The 17408-nt window shown below is 40.4% G+C and overlaps 1 protein-coding gene across 4 annotated transcripts in view; it reads right to left on the bottom strand.

The window, feature by feature from the left end:
• The window catches only part of SORCS1 (sortilin related VPS10 domain containing receptor 1), a 483023-nt gene that overhangs the window by 102141 nt on the left and 363474 nt on the right, over window positions 1-17408 (bottom strand). For all 4 annotated transcript variants that reach the window (XM_045803063.2, XM_087862723.1, XM_045803062.2 and 1 more), the window contains exons 7-9: window positions 13643-13761; window positions 10980-11069; window positions 4624-4803 (exon numbers count right to left, since the gene is read on the bottom strand). In XM_045803063.2, coding sequence (XP_045659019.2) covers window positions 4624-4803; window positions 10980-11069; window positions 13643-13761 — 389 coding nt within the window. The remainder of the gene's footprint in view (window positions 1-4623; window positions 4804-10979; window positions 11070-13642; window positions 13762-17408) is intronic.

Here is a 17408-nt window from a genome sequence, read left to right as displayed (position 1 = left end):
AAACTATCTTACAAAGCTGTGGATATAGGATATTTTTCTGTTCTAAAGAGAGGATCGCAGCCAGGAGAAACACGTATTCAGAGGGAGAAAGGCCAGGGGTGACTTTGCAGTCAAGGAGCCCACTCCCCTCCAAAATGTCCACGTATTCTTTTCTTCCCTACTGACTTACCCAGGCAGCACTCCTCTCCTAAGGAGAGAGTAGCCTTAAATATAATTAGATGGTGACATTCCATGCCCTGTAAGAAATATGCCCTGGAAGGGAGAGCGTTTTTCTTCTCTACCCCCTATGCTACATTGTAAGAGGCACCTTTCCCCAAGAAATCAAAGTGTAAGTACATCATCACAACAGTTTAGCTTTCTCTTTTAACGAGGGGGCACTTGTCCTGTGCAGAAGACACGATATGTGTAAACAAACATGCATTGCCTGTTGGTTAGGTCTTCCATGATGCCTACCGTGCTCACTCACGTATGCGTGCATCTCTGCTTTCCGAATTTGCCAGCCAGGTGGCTTCACTCCCAACACAATCCTTTCCACTTGGCTGGGGTGAACTGTCATTGTCCATTAAGCCAAAGTGCTCTTCATCATCATTAATTAATATTCCCTTCCTAGAGGAGGGAGGATATTGTCCAAAGCTGTCAGACCCCCTCTCATCATCCACACCAGACGAAATCACTAGGAATCACACGTCTCAGACACACTCATCATGTTTCCTTTGCTCTGGCCACCATCAGGCATGCTGTCTTCTGTCACCCATCCCACGTGATGCCACTGGAGTATTTGTGCTATTCGGGAATGACAGAATTTAGGACGCTTGTTTCTAGGCTTCTCTTACGGAAACACATCCACCAGACAAAACTGGGAGGTACAATGATAGCACTGCCTGAATTCACCTATATCCGCAGACTCAGGACTTGGGTCAGAAGGTGGCGAATAGGTCCAGAGCTACGGATTCTGTTTATGTTGGTGTTTTCCCAAGACTGTTTTCTTGTCTGATTTCTTCTAAGTAAACTCTAATACTACTTATCCTCCCCTTCCATGACCTTCGGTCTAAGGGCTATTACTGGGCCAAAATCAAATACAAGCCCAAATCTTTTGAGAGACATGAATAATTTGTTAAGAGTTTTCATACTCTAGGATTCATATACTAATTCTGCCACTTAACAAGCTTTGTAATCTTGCAAAAATGATAGCATTTTCTGCCTCCGTTTACTTATGTTTAAAGCGGAAGTAATTATGGTCCCAGCATCACAAAGTTAAAATGTGGATTGAATGAGATAATTATGGAAGGTTCTTTACACAGTGCCTGGCACATACCGGCAACCAAAATATTATCTGTTGTTATTATGATCTTTCATCAACAAAAATCACTATCCAGCATTTTTGCTCTGTGGCCAGCTTTCCTGCCTAACATTCCTTGACTCTTCTGAATGCGGTTCATGTTCAGTGGGCAACTGACACTGAAGGAAAATTCTGGTATTTCAAAAATTAAACCATGTAAGATGGTCACCCAACACTTTGTCCCCAACATTTCCCTATGTCTTCACATGCATACATGTCCCTCTAGGGCAGAAAGAGCCACATTTGTTGTAAGTTTCCAACGTGTATATGTGAACAAAATGACTGAATTTAATGAGAAATTTGCTTCCTTTTGCATTTCCCACAAAGACTCATCAACAATACATATCCTTGATACACAGGCTCATACCGTTATACATCACACAGTTTGCCTCTGCTAAAACAGCCTAAAGAACACACAGGAATGACAGGTCATTGGCATGCAGAAGCATACAAGCAAAGAACTCACGCCATCCTCCTCAGTCACCCCCAAATGTGAGCAAACGTGCACTCCATATATTCTATCTTTGTCACCCCTACCTCATATGTTGCTCATCTATGCTCCTTATTAATTCATTTATGGATTTTCTTACTTTTCATTTATCTCTAAGCACTTGTCATTCATCGCAATTCTACTGGGAAATTCATGCTGGATGGCTTTCAGCTTCCTGCTAGCCAGAACAATCAGATTTAAGGAACATTTGTGCCAGGTTCCATGTCAGCCAATATTCTTTCTATCTAAGTAATCAGCAGATACGGCACCGCCGTTCTGATCACATCAATTTCAATTCAAGTTGCTGCGAACTGTCAGGCTAATAAAACCAAAGACTCTTCTTCCCGGGCCCTAGGATGCAGAACACCTTTACATAATGCAGTCACACCACTGCTCACAGTGATGATAACAAGAACCAGCAGTTTCCCTGTGGACAGTCAACTGCAAGAGAGACACAAAAGGGAAACACAGGGATTAGCTACGAAATGATTTGCCATGTTCGGAAGTCACCCTGTTTCCTCTTCTCATTCCATACCTGTTAGCAATGTCTGAATTCAGAAAACCGTTCATGAAAACAGGTGTACATAACAGAACACTGCAAAGTCATTCCTGTCCAAATCTGTCATCTTTTCCATCATCAAGGGACCAATTCGAATGGTATCTCTTTTGGCAGAAAACAAAATTTATCCCAGAAAAAACTCTTCCACAATGACTTGAAAAGAGGGGAAGTTAATCAGAAAGGGAAAAATGCAACCTGAAAATGAGCAAATGTTTTTGGGAGAACAAGGACAGAGTCAAGGCCAGGGAAGCAACTGGGTGATTTCTGGGGCAGCAGCTTTGACTTCTTATCGGAATCCTGAAGCAAGATATTTCCATTGTAAGCGCTGGAGTCAGGCATGAAAATGCATGGCATTTCAACAAAACACACTTACAATTTAAATGTTTGCAAGACATTTACAAATGAAGAAAGAAATGTGGCAATTTACACTTGTTTATAAGAAGACTGCTAGTTGGTGTTAAGCAACATCCTATGGCCATGCTAAGTGCAATATGGGAAGAAACAAAGATCCAAAAGTGTGGAAGGATGTTGGTATTTAAACAATGTGGGCAGACTTTAAGACTGTAAGAATAGAACATTGTATTGGGGCTTAATCTCATTGTAATATAATATTAATTATGCTATCTACAATTTGTTGAGCATTGATGCATTTTTGGTACTGCTCATAGTACATATGGTAAGATTAACTTAAGTAATCCTCAGAAATTCTATCAAGTAGGTACCATGTATAGCTCCATATTTTAAACAAGGAAACTGAGGCTTGGAACTTCTTGGCTTTGTCTCTAGAATACATATACATGGTGTAGCTAGGATTTAAATCCAGGCAGCCTGACTCCAAAATTTATACTTAAAATCACAATTTTATCCAACATGAATTTGAAACTAAATCACCAGAATATGTAAATGTTTTCCAGGATACATGTTCAATTTGAGGCTGAGATATATGATACCACTATATTTATCTGGAACATAGGCAAGAAAAGAGTGGAAAAACCTTGTGAATGTGTAAAAAAGTCTGCAGTGCATTTTTCTAAATATATACACACTATACACACAGACTATGTCTCATGCTAGTTTGGGCTCTGAATGGGGCATGTAAGTTTGTTAACAGACTTTATACATACAGAGAAGTTTAGATACTAGAAGAAAATCCACGAGAGTGTCTAAAGGAGAAGGGGGGGGGGTAGAGAGCATTAAAAGGAATTACAATGATAGGTTTAAATTTGTTAAATGAAATTGGTTCCTTTCTTTGATATACTGGATATCATTCCCTTGCTTCTCATTATATAAACAACCTCCTGAGTCTATGAACTTACACTCAACCAAAAGATAGCATTGTTATGACCGTACATATTTGAATCGGTTTCAGGTTTTTTTTTTTCAGATAGGATACAGGTAAATGAGTGCACTTCCCAAATTCTGAATACATTTTGCAATGGCTCGTTATAACCCATTATAAATCATTCACGGTGCAAGATAAGACTGACAAATGGCTAAAATCCATCCCCAAATAGCAGCTTGCTTTCTACCTAGCTGTGCTTTAAATGGCATTCAAACGTTGGTATTTGGTATGAAAGCTAAGCAACCTAACAACATTATTTTATTTTGTACACTGGTCAGTTTGAGATATAAAGAACCATAGTTGTTTCAGGGAAATATGGTAAACTCTGTTTTTTGTCTCTGCCTCCCTCCTTCCCATGTAGGAGAGAAAGATTTATCACTTTTGTCTCACTCACTGGGCCTCTGAGGAGATGACAATTAACCAGTGGAAGTTATCAGGTTAGAAAGGTATTCAGGTCCAATGGGAGTATCTTCTAGTGCAATGCAAAGATGTCCCCCTCGTTCGTTCTTCAGAGAGAAAAGGAGGATGCCCACTGCCCTTTTGCTCAAACTCTGACACCCTGTTTGCCCTTCAAGATTATTTTTAAATTTCGCACTAGGATCACTCTTGTTCAAACTTTTCAATTGTTTGACTGCTTCCCCAGACACTCTCTCCAGGTCCCCTGAGACTTCAAGGACTGTGGACTTCATCAAGAGACGATTCCTCCCAGAGGTGTTGTGTGGAATGCAAATTAACCAATAAAAATGTTCTTCAAATCCTCCCCTCTCCCAAATGAAATGAGGCCACATAAGGAACTAGGAATTAAAATGACGGAGGCAGCAGCCAATGGTGGGCCCTTACCTGCCCGCCCAGGCACTGCAGTGGCTCAGGACTACACATGCCTTGTGACATACCTCATAGAGGTCGATCATGATGTTGCCCTCAGGACCTCTGCTGCTCTGAACATTCTCCAAGGCCAGCGTGAAATAGACTCCACGGGTGTCTGAGATATAGAGGTTGTAGGTGTCATTTTGATTCCATTCTTGGACCGCTGCAAACACTTGATTCTCATCTGTGCTGATGACGTGCATGTCCTGAAGAAAGACACAGAGAAGTGAACAGGATGAAGAGTTCATACGTTAACACGGCATGTGTCCAAAGAGAGTGGACTCTCACGAAGAACACCAGAACAGGCTCTTAGGCACTGTCGTGGAAGATAAAAGTTTTCCTTTTGTGTATTTGTGAAATAATAATTAATTAAGTAAATGTTAATCATATCCTTTGTCATTTGTGGGCTGAGGCAGTAAGGTCCTGAGAAAATAGGGCAGAGAGATGCTTGGCAGCTCACTTATAATTACCTCATTAGATAATTGAAGAATACTTTCTCAAATATGTGTAACTTTGGAGAATCAGTCATCCTAATATACTTGCCAGGCACAAACACGGTACGTGTTCAGAAGGCTTATGTGGGGCAAATCTGAGGAAAAGTTGGAGAGAGAGAGAGAGAGAGAAAATAGACAAGCCCTGCTTCTCTCAGCGTGGTCCCTGGCCACCAGCATGGGCATCACCTGTGAGCTTGTCAAACATACAGACTCCCAGGCCTCACTTATTGAATCAAAAATCTGTATTTAAATAAAACCTGAATGATTCATCGTATGTACATTAAAGTTTGAGAAACACTCCCCAAGGCTCAGCAATTCCCAGAAGCCCTTGAGGAAAACATTCGCCTGAGAACCCCAACACACTCATCTTCACAATGAGTGTTCAAGGACTTAGTGGTTTATTTAAACCTTTACTCTAGGTAGTTCGGCAGGAAACCTTATTAAGTGAGAGAGGGAAAATGTGTCCTGCTTTCAGACTCTGGTATTCCTAGGATATAAAAACAAGGCAAATGTAATGTGGAGGCAGTGAGCCAATGTCCCTGGGGTGGGAATTCCAAATTCCTTCTTCCCTATTCAGAACTCCAGAGAAGTGGATGTTCAGGGGGAGGCTGACACAGACCAAGGCTTGCTGTCTTCTGTGCATAAGCTCTTGGCAGCTGTCTACTGCCTTTACTCAAGGGGTAGACACTGGTGTAACTTACAAAAACCAAAAATCAAAACAAAACAACAGAATTACAAATAAGCACAAAGACTGAAGAACAATATGGAAAGATTCTTGGCCTTTGTGTAGCTTAGTACTCAAATCTTCCCAGATGGATCATCTTCCATCCTTGAAAAGCTTCAGGAAAGCTTCCAATCTTCTTTGGCGAAAATTTTAGTGCTAGAAAGTTCTACCTAACTTTTAACCTAAATTTCTCCTTATAATATATGTCCATGTTCTCTCAGCCGAACGATCAGCAATTCAGCTTGGACCCTGCTCTAAACATATAGGAACAAGTCTCTCCTTTACCACGATCACAGTGAACTCCGATGATCCCAGAAGGAAGAAGTCTTTGTCCACAGAGTTTCATATTCCTTACACCTATTTGGGTCTCACACGCCATACTCTAGAGTTTGGTAATGTTTTTATATAAAGAATACAGAGTGGGAGGTCAAAAATTAATCCTTCCCATTAATTCAATGTGGATCAATAATGCAAACTTATGTTTGGTATGGAAGTTGGCCATTGCTTTATCAGTCAAATGTCTACTTCCATTCCTTCTGACAATTGTAGCTGATGTTCTTTGAAAAACACCCTTATTATTCTCAGACAAATTTCCTTCCTGTACTTAGTCTTTGCTACTTTCTTCTACCCCCAACACCAGAAAAGAGCTTGTTGGTTTAGCATTCAGAATATTCAATGTCGCTGACCACAGTGGTTGGTTGGATCAGTGATGGGTATGCAACACAGAGTCAATAAGATACAATTCTACAATGACACTGGTATTATCAGAAAGTTAAAAAAAAATGTCTAGATCTGATAGAGACATATCTTGGAAGGGAGGCAGGGGATGAAGACAATCCTGAAGCAAATAGGCTCAAAACAAAGAGAAATAAGCCACATTCTTCGAATGCCTTTGAGTCTTTGACTGTGGACAGCTAAGCAGCCTGCCCCACCTGTAAGCCTTTCAGAGAGAATGCTAGAATAAAATGGTTAAAAGAATGGACTTTGAAGTCAAACTCCTTGAGTTCAGATCCTCCCTCTATAACTTAGCTGTGTGAACTCAACTCTGGGCCTGAGAATTTCTACCTGCAAACAGAGATATTAGTACGCCCTCCATGGAGCTATGAGGACTAACTCAGTTACTAAGTGGTAAGCACCTAGAATAGTGCCTGGCATATAGCATTGGTTCCTTCCATGCTAGTTATTTTCAGTTACAGAAGTCCTCAAGTCCCCTTTGTGGATGGAAGCAACCTTGATTTGGCCTTTCTGTTCACTGAAAATGTTAGGGGGCTAAGTAGTATACTTAATAAATAGTGGTTCATGCAAGTGTTTTGCTTCTTTTTAATGGAGGAGATTAGCTATGGAAATTAGCCCAAGGGCCATTCAACCACTGAGGGCCAAACTTTCTGTGGCTCCCCACTTCCTAAAGGACAAAGCCCCAAATCCTTATTCTGCCATTTGGAATCCTTACATAACTCCTCCCAATTCACACTCCCTCGTCAGCTGGATGCAGTATTTTGCCTGAATTCAGATTAAAATATTGAAGCACAGATCTGGCCCCCACGTAACTACTGCCCACGTCTGTGCCTTTGGAGTGAATTTGTGCACTGGTGAACCTCTGAAGTCCGGGCCATCACACATACCTTGTTAATAAATGCTAGGGACTAGATACATCAACTATATTACCCCAACGCATGCAAATCTTTATTTTGTAGAGTCGGAACTAAAACACAGTGCGCTTCAAGGTCACCTACAGAACTAGTGGAGTAACAATAACAGATTCGAATGACCATCTCTAGATAAGGGCCAAGATCAGATCTCTCTCTCTCTCTCCATATAATCCAATTACATTGAAGAGACTTAAAAAATGTTGGTCTCAGATATCTTAATTGAAAGATCTGACATATTTAAATGTCATCTTTCTTTTCTCTTCCTGCCTACATTCTCCTCTATCAGGAAAATATGCTCTTTCTACATAAAGTGGCACTTTCTGTTCAATACTTTTACTGAGACACAAAATTTTAGAACAAGAAGTGACCTCTGAGATCTTCTACTAGAGCGTTTCCCAAACTCTGTTCCATAGGACACCAGCATTGATGGATTCTAACAGACTTTTTTTTTTAATTGATCCCTTTGTAAAATGTTTTGATTAATGCTGAATTATATAGTTTTCATGCTCGTAGGATATCCTAGAGCTTTCGACACCAGCGACCCATCGTTACTCTCAAGGCAAGGGGCATAGAATGGAATTCATTTTTTTCTTAAGCTTATTTGATCACAGAACAAAATTTTTGAGAGGCATCTCCAAGGACATTTCATTCAGAGTAACATTTATTTCATTTTAAAATTGTAAAAACAAAACAAGACAAAAGAACAAAACAAACAAAACACAGAGAAAGAGAAATTGGCAAGCCAGTCCAAGGCTTCAAAGCAGGTTAGTGGCAGATGCAGGTCTGGAATCCGGGCCTCCTGCTGCCATCCTATGCACCACCCACGCCCCCATTCCCATCGATCTCCCACCACACAGACAACTAGATCCATACTGATAATAATATTACCTTGCTTTTATAGAGTATCTGTCCTCCAAAATGCTCAAAGCACTTTCATATGTATTGCCTCATTCATCTCCCTTGAGTAGCTCAGAATGAGCTCCAAGTAAGTTAAGGGAAGGAAACCGTCACCATGTCTCCCAGTCTGGGGGGGCCTCATGCTTTTAATAGCAGCAGCAGCATTAAAGTCTCCCCATCCCCCTCTCCGGTCAGTGTTACCATTACATTATTATTATTATTATTATTATTATTATTATTATTATTTTTAACACAGCTCAGGGTAACCATGGTCTTTCAAGAGCTGATACAATGGCAGTGGATGATTACAGAAAATTTGAACATGAAAGTGCTGGTTTGTCTCGATTCCTTTGGTGGGCATGTAGCTTTGTTCATTTCCAACCAAGGCAGCCCTGGCTTTGATAGAAGGCCATGAAATACAGGTGCCTTTCTGGCAGATCACTCCACCCAAGCTGGGGCTATTCTTTGAAGGTGTAATGGGATTGTAATGAGGCGTCTCATTGCCTTAAATAATGAACACCTGCTTGGACCACATAATACATTCATTTGCAGTGCTGGCTCCTATTTTTCCAGGGACAAGAGAAATTAATCATTGCGTTCTACCCTCATACTTCGGATAAGGCTAGTAATGGAGCATGCTCCTCTGGGATAGTAAAGGGAGGGGACAGACAGCTGATTCAGGTTCAAAGTATAACTTTTCCTTCCAGACTAGCTGGATATCACTGGGGGCAAGTGTCAAAAGTGGTCTGTGTGATGCCTATGAACGAGCAACGCAAAGTATGTGTTTCCTAACACCCCACCAATAGAGCCAAAGATCGTTCTGTGGTTTTCAACAACCATTGCTGGGGCTCCTTAGGTCCATGGGACTTTTACTTTTGATGGCCCTCCGGTATATCAAAATTTGTGGGGGATCTGTTATCTTATAACAGTAAGTTATTAATTTATTTCAAGAGAAGAAAAGTATAATACGAAGAATGCCAGTTTGGGAGCTCAGAGACTTGAGCGCTAGCCTCACCTTGGCTGCAAACAGCATTTGGTTTGGCTGGATTTATTCCACACAAAGAGTATGTCCCCAGGAGAGAACACAAGAGGAGTGACTCACATCTGCAGCTTCCGGATTTGGTCTCAATTCCCACATGCCTCTTGAGCGAGAGTGTCTCCTTGCATTGACTTTAATTCTTATTTTTAAAGGTGTAAATCTTGCAAGCCGAACTATTGCATTTGCTGATCAATCAAAGAAATAGCAATTTATTTCAGCACTTAAGAGGAAAAAAAAACTAAAATGGCTCTGTTGGACTTACTGAGGAGGCATGATCATATCCCTCATGGACCTTCCTAAAAGATTATCCAGGGTAATTTTAACAACACCCAGATTTAATTTTACGTATGGACTTTACCCAATTCTCATATAAGGCACAACTCCAAAGGTGTAAGTGCTTGTCTTTTTGGAAAATACTTTAAGCTGAATCAAGAGCAGGGAGCGTTTAAATGTATACAGTCACAGACATACAGTTCTGGGCAATTACCACTGACATTAATCTCTTACCAGCTGGAAATAATAACTACTAACATGGATATCGTTTTTTGGAATCAACGGTGAAATTTAATGTGTGCTATTATTTGGAATGGGCCGATGTCTCAGCCCACCTTACTTCTGCTAGGCTTAGGGGCAGAGTGATGGCCAAGAAAGAGAATTCTGCCTGGAGAGGCCAGAGGAACTGGCTACCGTTGGCTCTCCTGGAAGAGGAGACCTGTGATGTCCTTGTGCTATATCTATCACATGATTTCCTGGCAGCTGGCTGGTGTCGGTCCAGGACAGCGTACTACGGTGTCATGGATAAAAACACCAAGATAAGGAGTCATGAACACTCAATCAAAAAAGGTTCCCTTGTCCTTTGTCCAGCCCAAAGGTTTCAAAGATGAGCTACAACCACATTTAAACCTATAGTGTCCCCCTCCTACAGCCATACATACCTCCCCTGCTCTAAGATCAAGGCACAATACATTAACTATTTCAGACCAGAAATCCACAGCTTTGAGCTCCCAAGTCAGCTTGTCCTCCACTAGGTGGCGCTCCATATTAACGCAGTTCTTCAGTGTTGCTGGAAAGATAGTCCAGGGATGTCAGCAGTTGAGAGGGTCTTTAACTTTTGTCTGTCATTATTTTCAAAGGAGTATGTCTTTGGGGAAGTCCAAAAAATTAGCTGTGCCTGAGAACTCTAAAGACAACCAGTCTCATAAGTTCTATTGAGAGACAACGCAAAGGTTGGGTGCCATATAGATGCACCACCTCTCAATAATTAAAACAATAAAATGGGACAGAAATGTATCACACCTGTTGTACTGATAGAATATGTACCCAAGGCCTATTTTCTGTCTTGCTAGAATACCCATACATACTGCTTGAAAATCTTTATTACTGAAAAGCAAAAGCAAATCAGTTGACAATCTATTCAGATGCTCCTATAGCAAGAATTAGAGAGAGAGAGAGAAGTTGAAAAAAGGTCATGGGGGATGAGAAGAGATAAATGAATATGAGGGTCCTTGGGAAAGGGGTGGAGGCGAGAACGTGGGAATTGGAGAAAATACTGAAATGAAGAAATCCATTCAGGTCATACCTTGGGCAAAGCATATTTGGGCAGCTTCATTTGGGCAAACGCATTCCTTCGGTAGGACACGTAGTAATGTGGCCGTCCTCCTGATGTCAGCTGGATCATAAACACAAAAGTAAGAGGAGCTATTATAACAGTTACAGGCCATAGAAAAACAGCCATGAATGGCAGGGGCTAGCTGCCAACCCAACAGTGTGAACGACTATTGTGGACAAGTGTAAAGAACTAGAGTTCCATTCAAAAACAACTCATACAGTATATGTGAGTTGGTCTGAGGCCCAAGCTAAAGTCACTGCATGAAAATATAATTCTTTAATTTGCGCTGTGGCTCAGAAGCCAGGAAACATTTTCAGTTTCTTTCTTTTGTTTTTCTTCTTCTTCTTTTTTTCTAATGATATAAGCCTCAGAGTATATATTAGCTTCACATCCACCAGCAGTCCCCACATGTCTAGCCCAAGACTATGGGCGTGCAAACAGGTCCCCATGCCATACCAGAAGGAAATGGCCCAGGTCAAACAGTGCCAGAGCTGGAGCCTGTCACCTCTGAGCACTGAATTCCCTTTGATGCTGTCACGTTGATGACTCTGAGTGTGTCTCAGATACAGCAGGGCTGCTGACACATTAGCCAGAAAGCCAGCCAGGATCAGGTTCCAAAATCACTACAGATCTCTATCTTCCCAAAGAAAACTGTGAGCTAAGTCCTCCAAGTCTGTCCAGCACATACAGCCCAATGAGCCCCGTGGGTGCTAGGTACGGTGAGAAGGGGTGCCGTCTCCGCCTCAGCAGGAACACTACTCTGTGCAATGTCAAGGGCTCCGCTGCCAATCTCTCTCCTTTGTAGCCGCTCTTGTTTCCCAGCTTTATTGACATATTATTCACATATAACATAAGTAAGTTTAAGATGTATGTGATGATTTGATGCCTGTGTATACTGCAAAATGATTACATGGTAAGGTTAGTTAACACCTCTATCCCCTCAATTATGATATTTTGTGTGTGGTGATATTTTTAAAAATCTACTGTCTTAACAACTGTCTTATAATACAGTGTTGTTAATTATAGTCACTATGCTATACATTAGGTCCCCAGATGTTATTCATCTAATAGCTGGAAATTTGCATCCTTTGACTCACATCTTCCCACCTCCTAACCCCATCCCTGGCAACCACCACCACTCTCCGTTTCTATGAGTTGGTTTAGCCGCTCTTAATCCATATAAATATCCAGAGCTGGAATCTCTGCTGGAGTGTGCATACTCAGATTGTGTCAACACACGCTCTGGGTGAATGCCCACCAGACACAAAACAAAGGGACCAGAAGTTATCATTTCACCATTATGGGGCCAGATCACCTCTTAGTCCTCGTAATGGCTTACAGGATCATGTTCACAGTGGCATGGGTAGAAAATATACAATGCTCTAAATGCAGAATTGATTCCCATTTGTGAGTTATATATGTGGATTATAAACTATTATTAGAAAACAGAAAAAGTTCCTGGGAGAAACAGAGATAGAGAAATGAATTATAGATAGAACCAATACAGGTAACCATTTTAATGTCACTTGGTAATTTGATGCTGAGGTTATCAGAGTACCCGTTACTCATTTCCCTAAGGAAAACTGATGTGTGTGTGTGTGTGTGTGTGTGTGTGTGTGTGTGTGTAATCATTTGTGAAACATTTTAAGAGTACATAGGATGATGTTGGGCATTTTGAACATTTGCTTCTTTAAAACATGGGATTGAATATTCTGAATTATGATTTCTTGTCCAAATACATATAACAGTGTTTAGAACATGTCTCAATCATAGTGAAATTGTGTGTGTATGTGTATATATAGTATGTGTGCATAAATAAACATATATAAGTATATATATTTAATACATAAACATACAAACTATTATGTATATTTAATTCATAAACATATAAACTATACAGATACAGAGTATTTAGCAATTGTACCTTTGTCACTTTTAGTATGAGAAGCAATAAGTGAAGTCTGTCCAAACTTAACTAATAACTGGAGCATTATCTAAACAAGCCTAGAATTTTCCTTAAATACTGAAAAGAAGCAAAGCATACTTGCTCCCTGTCTCTTCTAACCACTCAACCTCAAAAGGTTTGCCACTCTCTTCAGGAGTGAAAAACCCGGCTGAGTACATCCCATCTAATTCTTATCCTAATCACAGTCAGAGCAAGACAATAATGGCTGATTACTCTCCACCTCACCCCTGCCTCCCACCACCTCCAGCTACCCCACAGCTTCCTGTTCCCATCGTTTTGCTATTTTTAAGGTGAATATCAGGGAACAGGCTGATTGGCTGACTATTCTGATAGGAAGAGACTGACACATCCGCTCAGTCCCATGAAGGCAGAGGAGGGGGGTGAATAGAAGCATGCATCATTCTGAGACAACCTTTGTACACTACACGGTGCCTCCAGGACCCTGTATTGATAAGGTCCTCCAGAGGCTGCCCAAAGGAGCTAATTAACATTCCGTTAGCATAGAAGCTTCGACACTTGGTAATGTTCCTTTTGTCAAAAAGATAATTATTTTTTTTCTTTCCTTTTTTACTCTTAAGGGAGCATAAGCAGGCAAAGGAGGCTACATTAGGACAGAAGCAGGAAAGAGAAATGCCTGAGACAATCAGCAGAAGTGGATCTTTCATACCTGAACAAACACATAATCATCCTGGACAATCAAAGAGTCTGGGTCAATGTAGCCTGGGAAAGGTTTATTTCTGTTGGCCTCTGTGCAGTTCTGCATTCGGCAAGTTAGGTATTGTGAATCTGAAAGAAAAAAAATGGGTAGGGGGATGTATACACACAGAATACTGGACTTGGAGTGGACATTTTCCATTTCCCTTGCTATCTCCAATTACTAAAACAAACCTCACATTCTTTAACTGCATTATTCTTCCCATAATCATTGTTAAAAGTAGTATCATTATTTTACTCACTTTCTAGCAACACCATCACCACCATGCCCCAGTGCTTCCAACAAATCTTGCCATCCTGGAATACTAAATTTCCATTAATTAATTCTCCCCTCCCAAACCTAAATGAAAACATTTTTAAAAACTGGCATTAATATTTGTAATTTTGTAGGGTTTTTTGTTTGTTTTTGCATTTGTAGGCTCTTCCTCCACACTTTTGACCTTTGACCAACAGGCAGGGAAACGGACATACACGCCATCACCGGTCTTCTCATGCAAGAAGTGCACTGCTATCAACAGGAAGATTCCATAGCAAGATAAAGGCTTTTCTTCTACTCATAATTAGAAGTGAAACAAAATAGAGAGGATATTCCTGAGTCTAAAATTCTGCTCTCACTTCACAGATAAGTAAACTAATCCTACCTGAGACTCGACTGCAGATGGTAAACCTATCAGTTGTAATAACTGTTATATAGATTTGAAATCTATTGCTGGAAGTGCATTCTGTCGGGGAGGCTGTCTTGGTTTTTCGTCTACAACTATTCTGCCCTGTCTACTAATCAGATGTCACTTCCTTACTTAAAACTCCTTTTGCCTCATTGCATTTAAAATAAGTTCAAACCCTCTAGGACCCACCACTTCAATTTCCCCACATGCTAATCTCTTCTTCTCTCTGTGGTTCTTCTTATCTGGCCTCCTTTATGTTCCAAAATGTGGCCAAACTTTCTACCACTTAAGAGATTTTTCATCTGTATTCCCTCTGCCTGAATGTTTCTCTCCAAGTTGTTCATGAAGAAGGTTCTAGATTTTAGCCCACTATTACCTCGGAGGGTCTTCCATGATTACTATTGATCACACACCATTTTGTTAATTCCCTTCATGGAATTTATCACAATATAAAATTACCTCTTCCTTATTTATTTCTGCCCCTTTCCATTACAATATAATCTCCTTGGAGATAGTGACTGCTTTTTCTGGTTGTTCACTAATGTACCCCCAGATTCTAATACTATTCCAGGCACACTTATTCCAGGGGGTAAGTAAATACTCACTGGAATGTGCCTATTGATTGAAATATATATATTTTAAATGAAAAATAAAGTTTTATTTATTTATTTATTTGTTTATTTTGATGCTGAATGAATGGATGAGTTTGCTTTTAGGACATCAGGGACATATACAGAAATCCAGTCTTCTGAATTAAAAAAAAATCAGGAGATGAAGACTTACATGAAATGGGGGTACACAGTAGTATTGGGTTGGGTACAGGGATTCACTAATGACTTCCTTAAGGCAATCATTTTTACTTAAGGACCTTGGGTAAACCTGTATTCTAGAAGGAGGACCACTAGGGGGCGGCATGCACATTTGCTCCATCTGACCAATGATTGATGTAATTGCTGATAAGCTCTTAGAAGACTGGAGGAGAGCTTTATCTACAGTATTCCTTCATCCCACTGCCATCTGTGGAGATGGGATGGCTTTGAAGTACTCTAAGCCATGTAGTTCCGGTGAAACCATCTCCAGAGATAAACTAAAGAAGAGCCACTACTCACTCTTAATTATCTCCTTCTGCAAACATTCTTATAGTTTTATTTTCAGGCATAACTCAAGATCTTTCTCCTTGAAGACAATTTCTGGGACTCAGTCCGTCCCCACCACTATAGCACACAAAATCTTTACCTCACAATTTCACACTTCACCAGACCCCTCTACAGCTTTTAATTAAGTTCTGTTTTTCTAAAGGTAGCTTGGGGTCACAGAAACAATGGACATTGGCAGCTAGGAGACCTGGGCTTGAGTTCTGGTTTGGTCACTTGCTAGCTGCATAGTTCAAAAAAAGTCTTTTCATCCTCCTGAGTCTTGCCACCTACATCCATTAAATTGGGATGCCAACGTCAATACTCTTGCAGTTTGGCTCTAAGAATTAACTGAAATAATGTATATGCTACATGTTTCTAAACTCAAATGTGTACAGATCTCAGTTGTTATCAATAATGGTAATATTCCTATTTTCTCTTTTGCTACCTTTCACAGTGATACGATCAGTTTGGGGGCACACAGGAGATCCTTTAAAAGGGTAGTTAAACTGAATTTGAGTACTCCAGTTATGTTTCTCAATCAGTTATGTTTTGTTGGTGACCTGCCAATACCCACTCTTCCCCAGCCTCTTTAATGGAAAAGCCAATACTGGATCTGTAGGCCTGTCCTTCCTCCTGTGTGACTGATAAGTGCTCGTAGGCAAGGATTAATTCTTTTGGGTCTACGCCTATTCAAGGTCTTCCTACTCTCCTTGCCACTGGTTGGTTCGGGAAAGGGCATTAAAATCCTGTTGTAGTAAATGAGAAGAGAGGGAGGTCTTTTAAGGGGCTTCAGGGAGGGATCAGGAGCTGCAGCCGAAGACCCTCTTCTGCCTCTCTAGAACACTGTGTCCAATGTGATGCTTGGGACTGCGCTGGCCTTTTTACACAGAGGAGCCAGTCTTACAGTTAAGCTCACATAATGAGTATGCAAAGAGATGGAAAGGACCTATTTCCTGATGACACTGAGTTACTGATTGTACTGAGCCCAGAGCTGCTCTTTCTCTGTGCTTCTTATGTGAGATAATGAATAAAAACAATGATTAACCAAACTGAATCAAAGGTTCTTGATTAAGAGGTCTTGGTCTTCAAATTATAAACACAACTTCCAATCAGAATTTCTTGGACTGCTACCTAATGAGGACTTCTTGATAAATACACAGTACTTGTTTTATTTGTAATGGAGTCTAAGAGTTTCTTTCTCAAGACTTTAACCTCCTTTTCAAAGGTTCCTGAACAAACACAAGATGGAAAATATAAAGATGCACTTTCCATATTTATAACTCAACTCTTCAGCAATTATGAATCTAAGGAATTTGGGAAGAAAATAAAAGAACAGAGAAACTAACATTTGTTGAGCATCTATGTACCAGGTACTCTGAAGCATGTTCGTCTTTATTTCATACATTTAATCTTCACAGTACTACAAAGTATAATATATCAACTGATTTTTTAGATAAAGAGAATGTAGCTCAAAAAGATCATGATTTACAGAAATGGCATTATGGGTTTCAAACGTGGTTGGCTCCAAGGCCTGCCTTTCTTTTCTTTTCTTTTTTTTTTCTTTCTTTTTTTTTTTTTTTGAAGATCTAATTGGCTTTATTTCTTTTTTTTATAATAATATTTTTTTATTATATTATGTTAGTCACCATACAGTACATCCCTGGTTTCTGATGTAAAGTTCGATGATTCATTACTTGCGTATAACACCCAGTGCACCATGCAATACGTGCCCTCCTTACTACCCATCACCAGCCTATCCCATTCCCCACCCCGCGCCCCTCTGAAGCCCTCAGTTTGTTTCTCAGAGTCCATAGTCTCTCATGCTTCATTCCTCCTTCTGATTACCCCCCCTTTCTTTATCCCTTTCTTCTCCTCCCGATCTTCCTAGTTCTTATGTTCCAGAGATGAGAGAAACCAT

This window comes from Ursus americanus, chromosome 6 (assembly GCF_024610735.1).
Source record: "Ursus americanus isolate L20-20 chromosome 6, mUrsAme1.1.p, whole genome shotgun sequence".
In the NCBI taxonomy this organism is placed as follows: domain Eukaryota; kingdom Metazoa; phylum Chordata; class Mammalia; order Carnivora; family Ursidae; genus Ursus; species Ursus americanus.
Note: the sequence above shows the minus strand (reverse complement) of the source record. Positions and strands in the feature narration are given on the sequence as shown.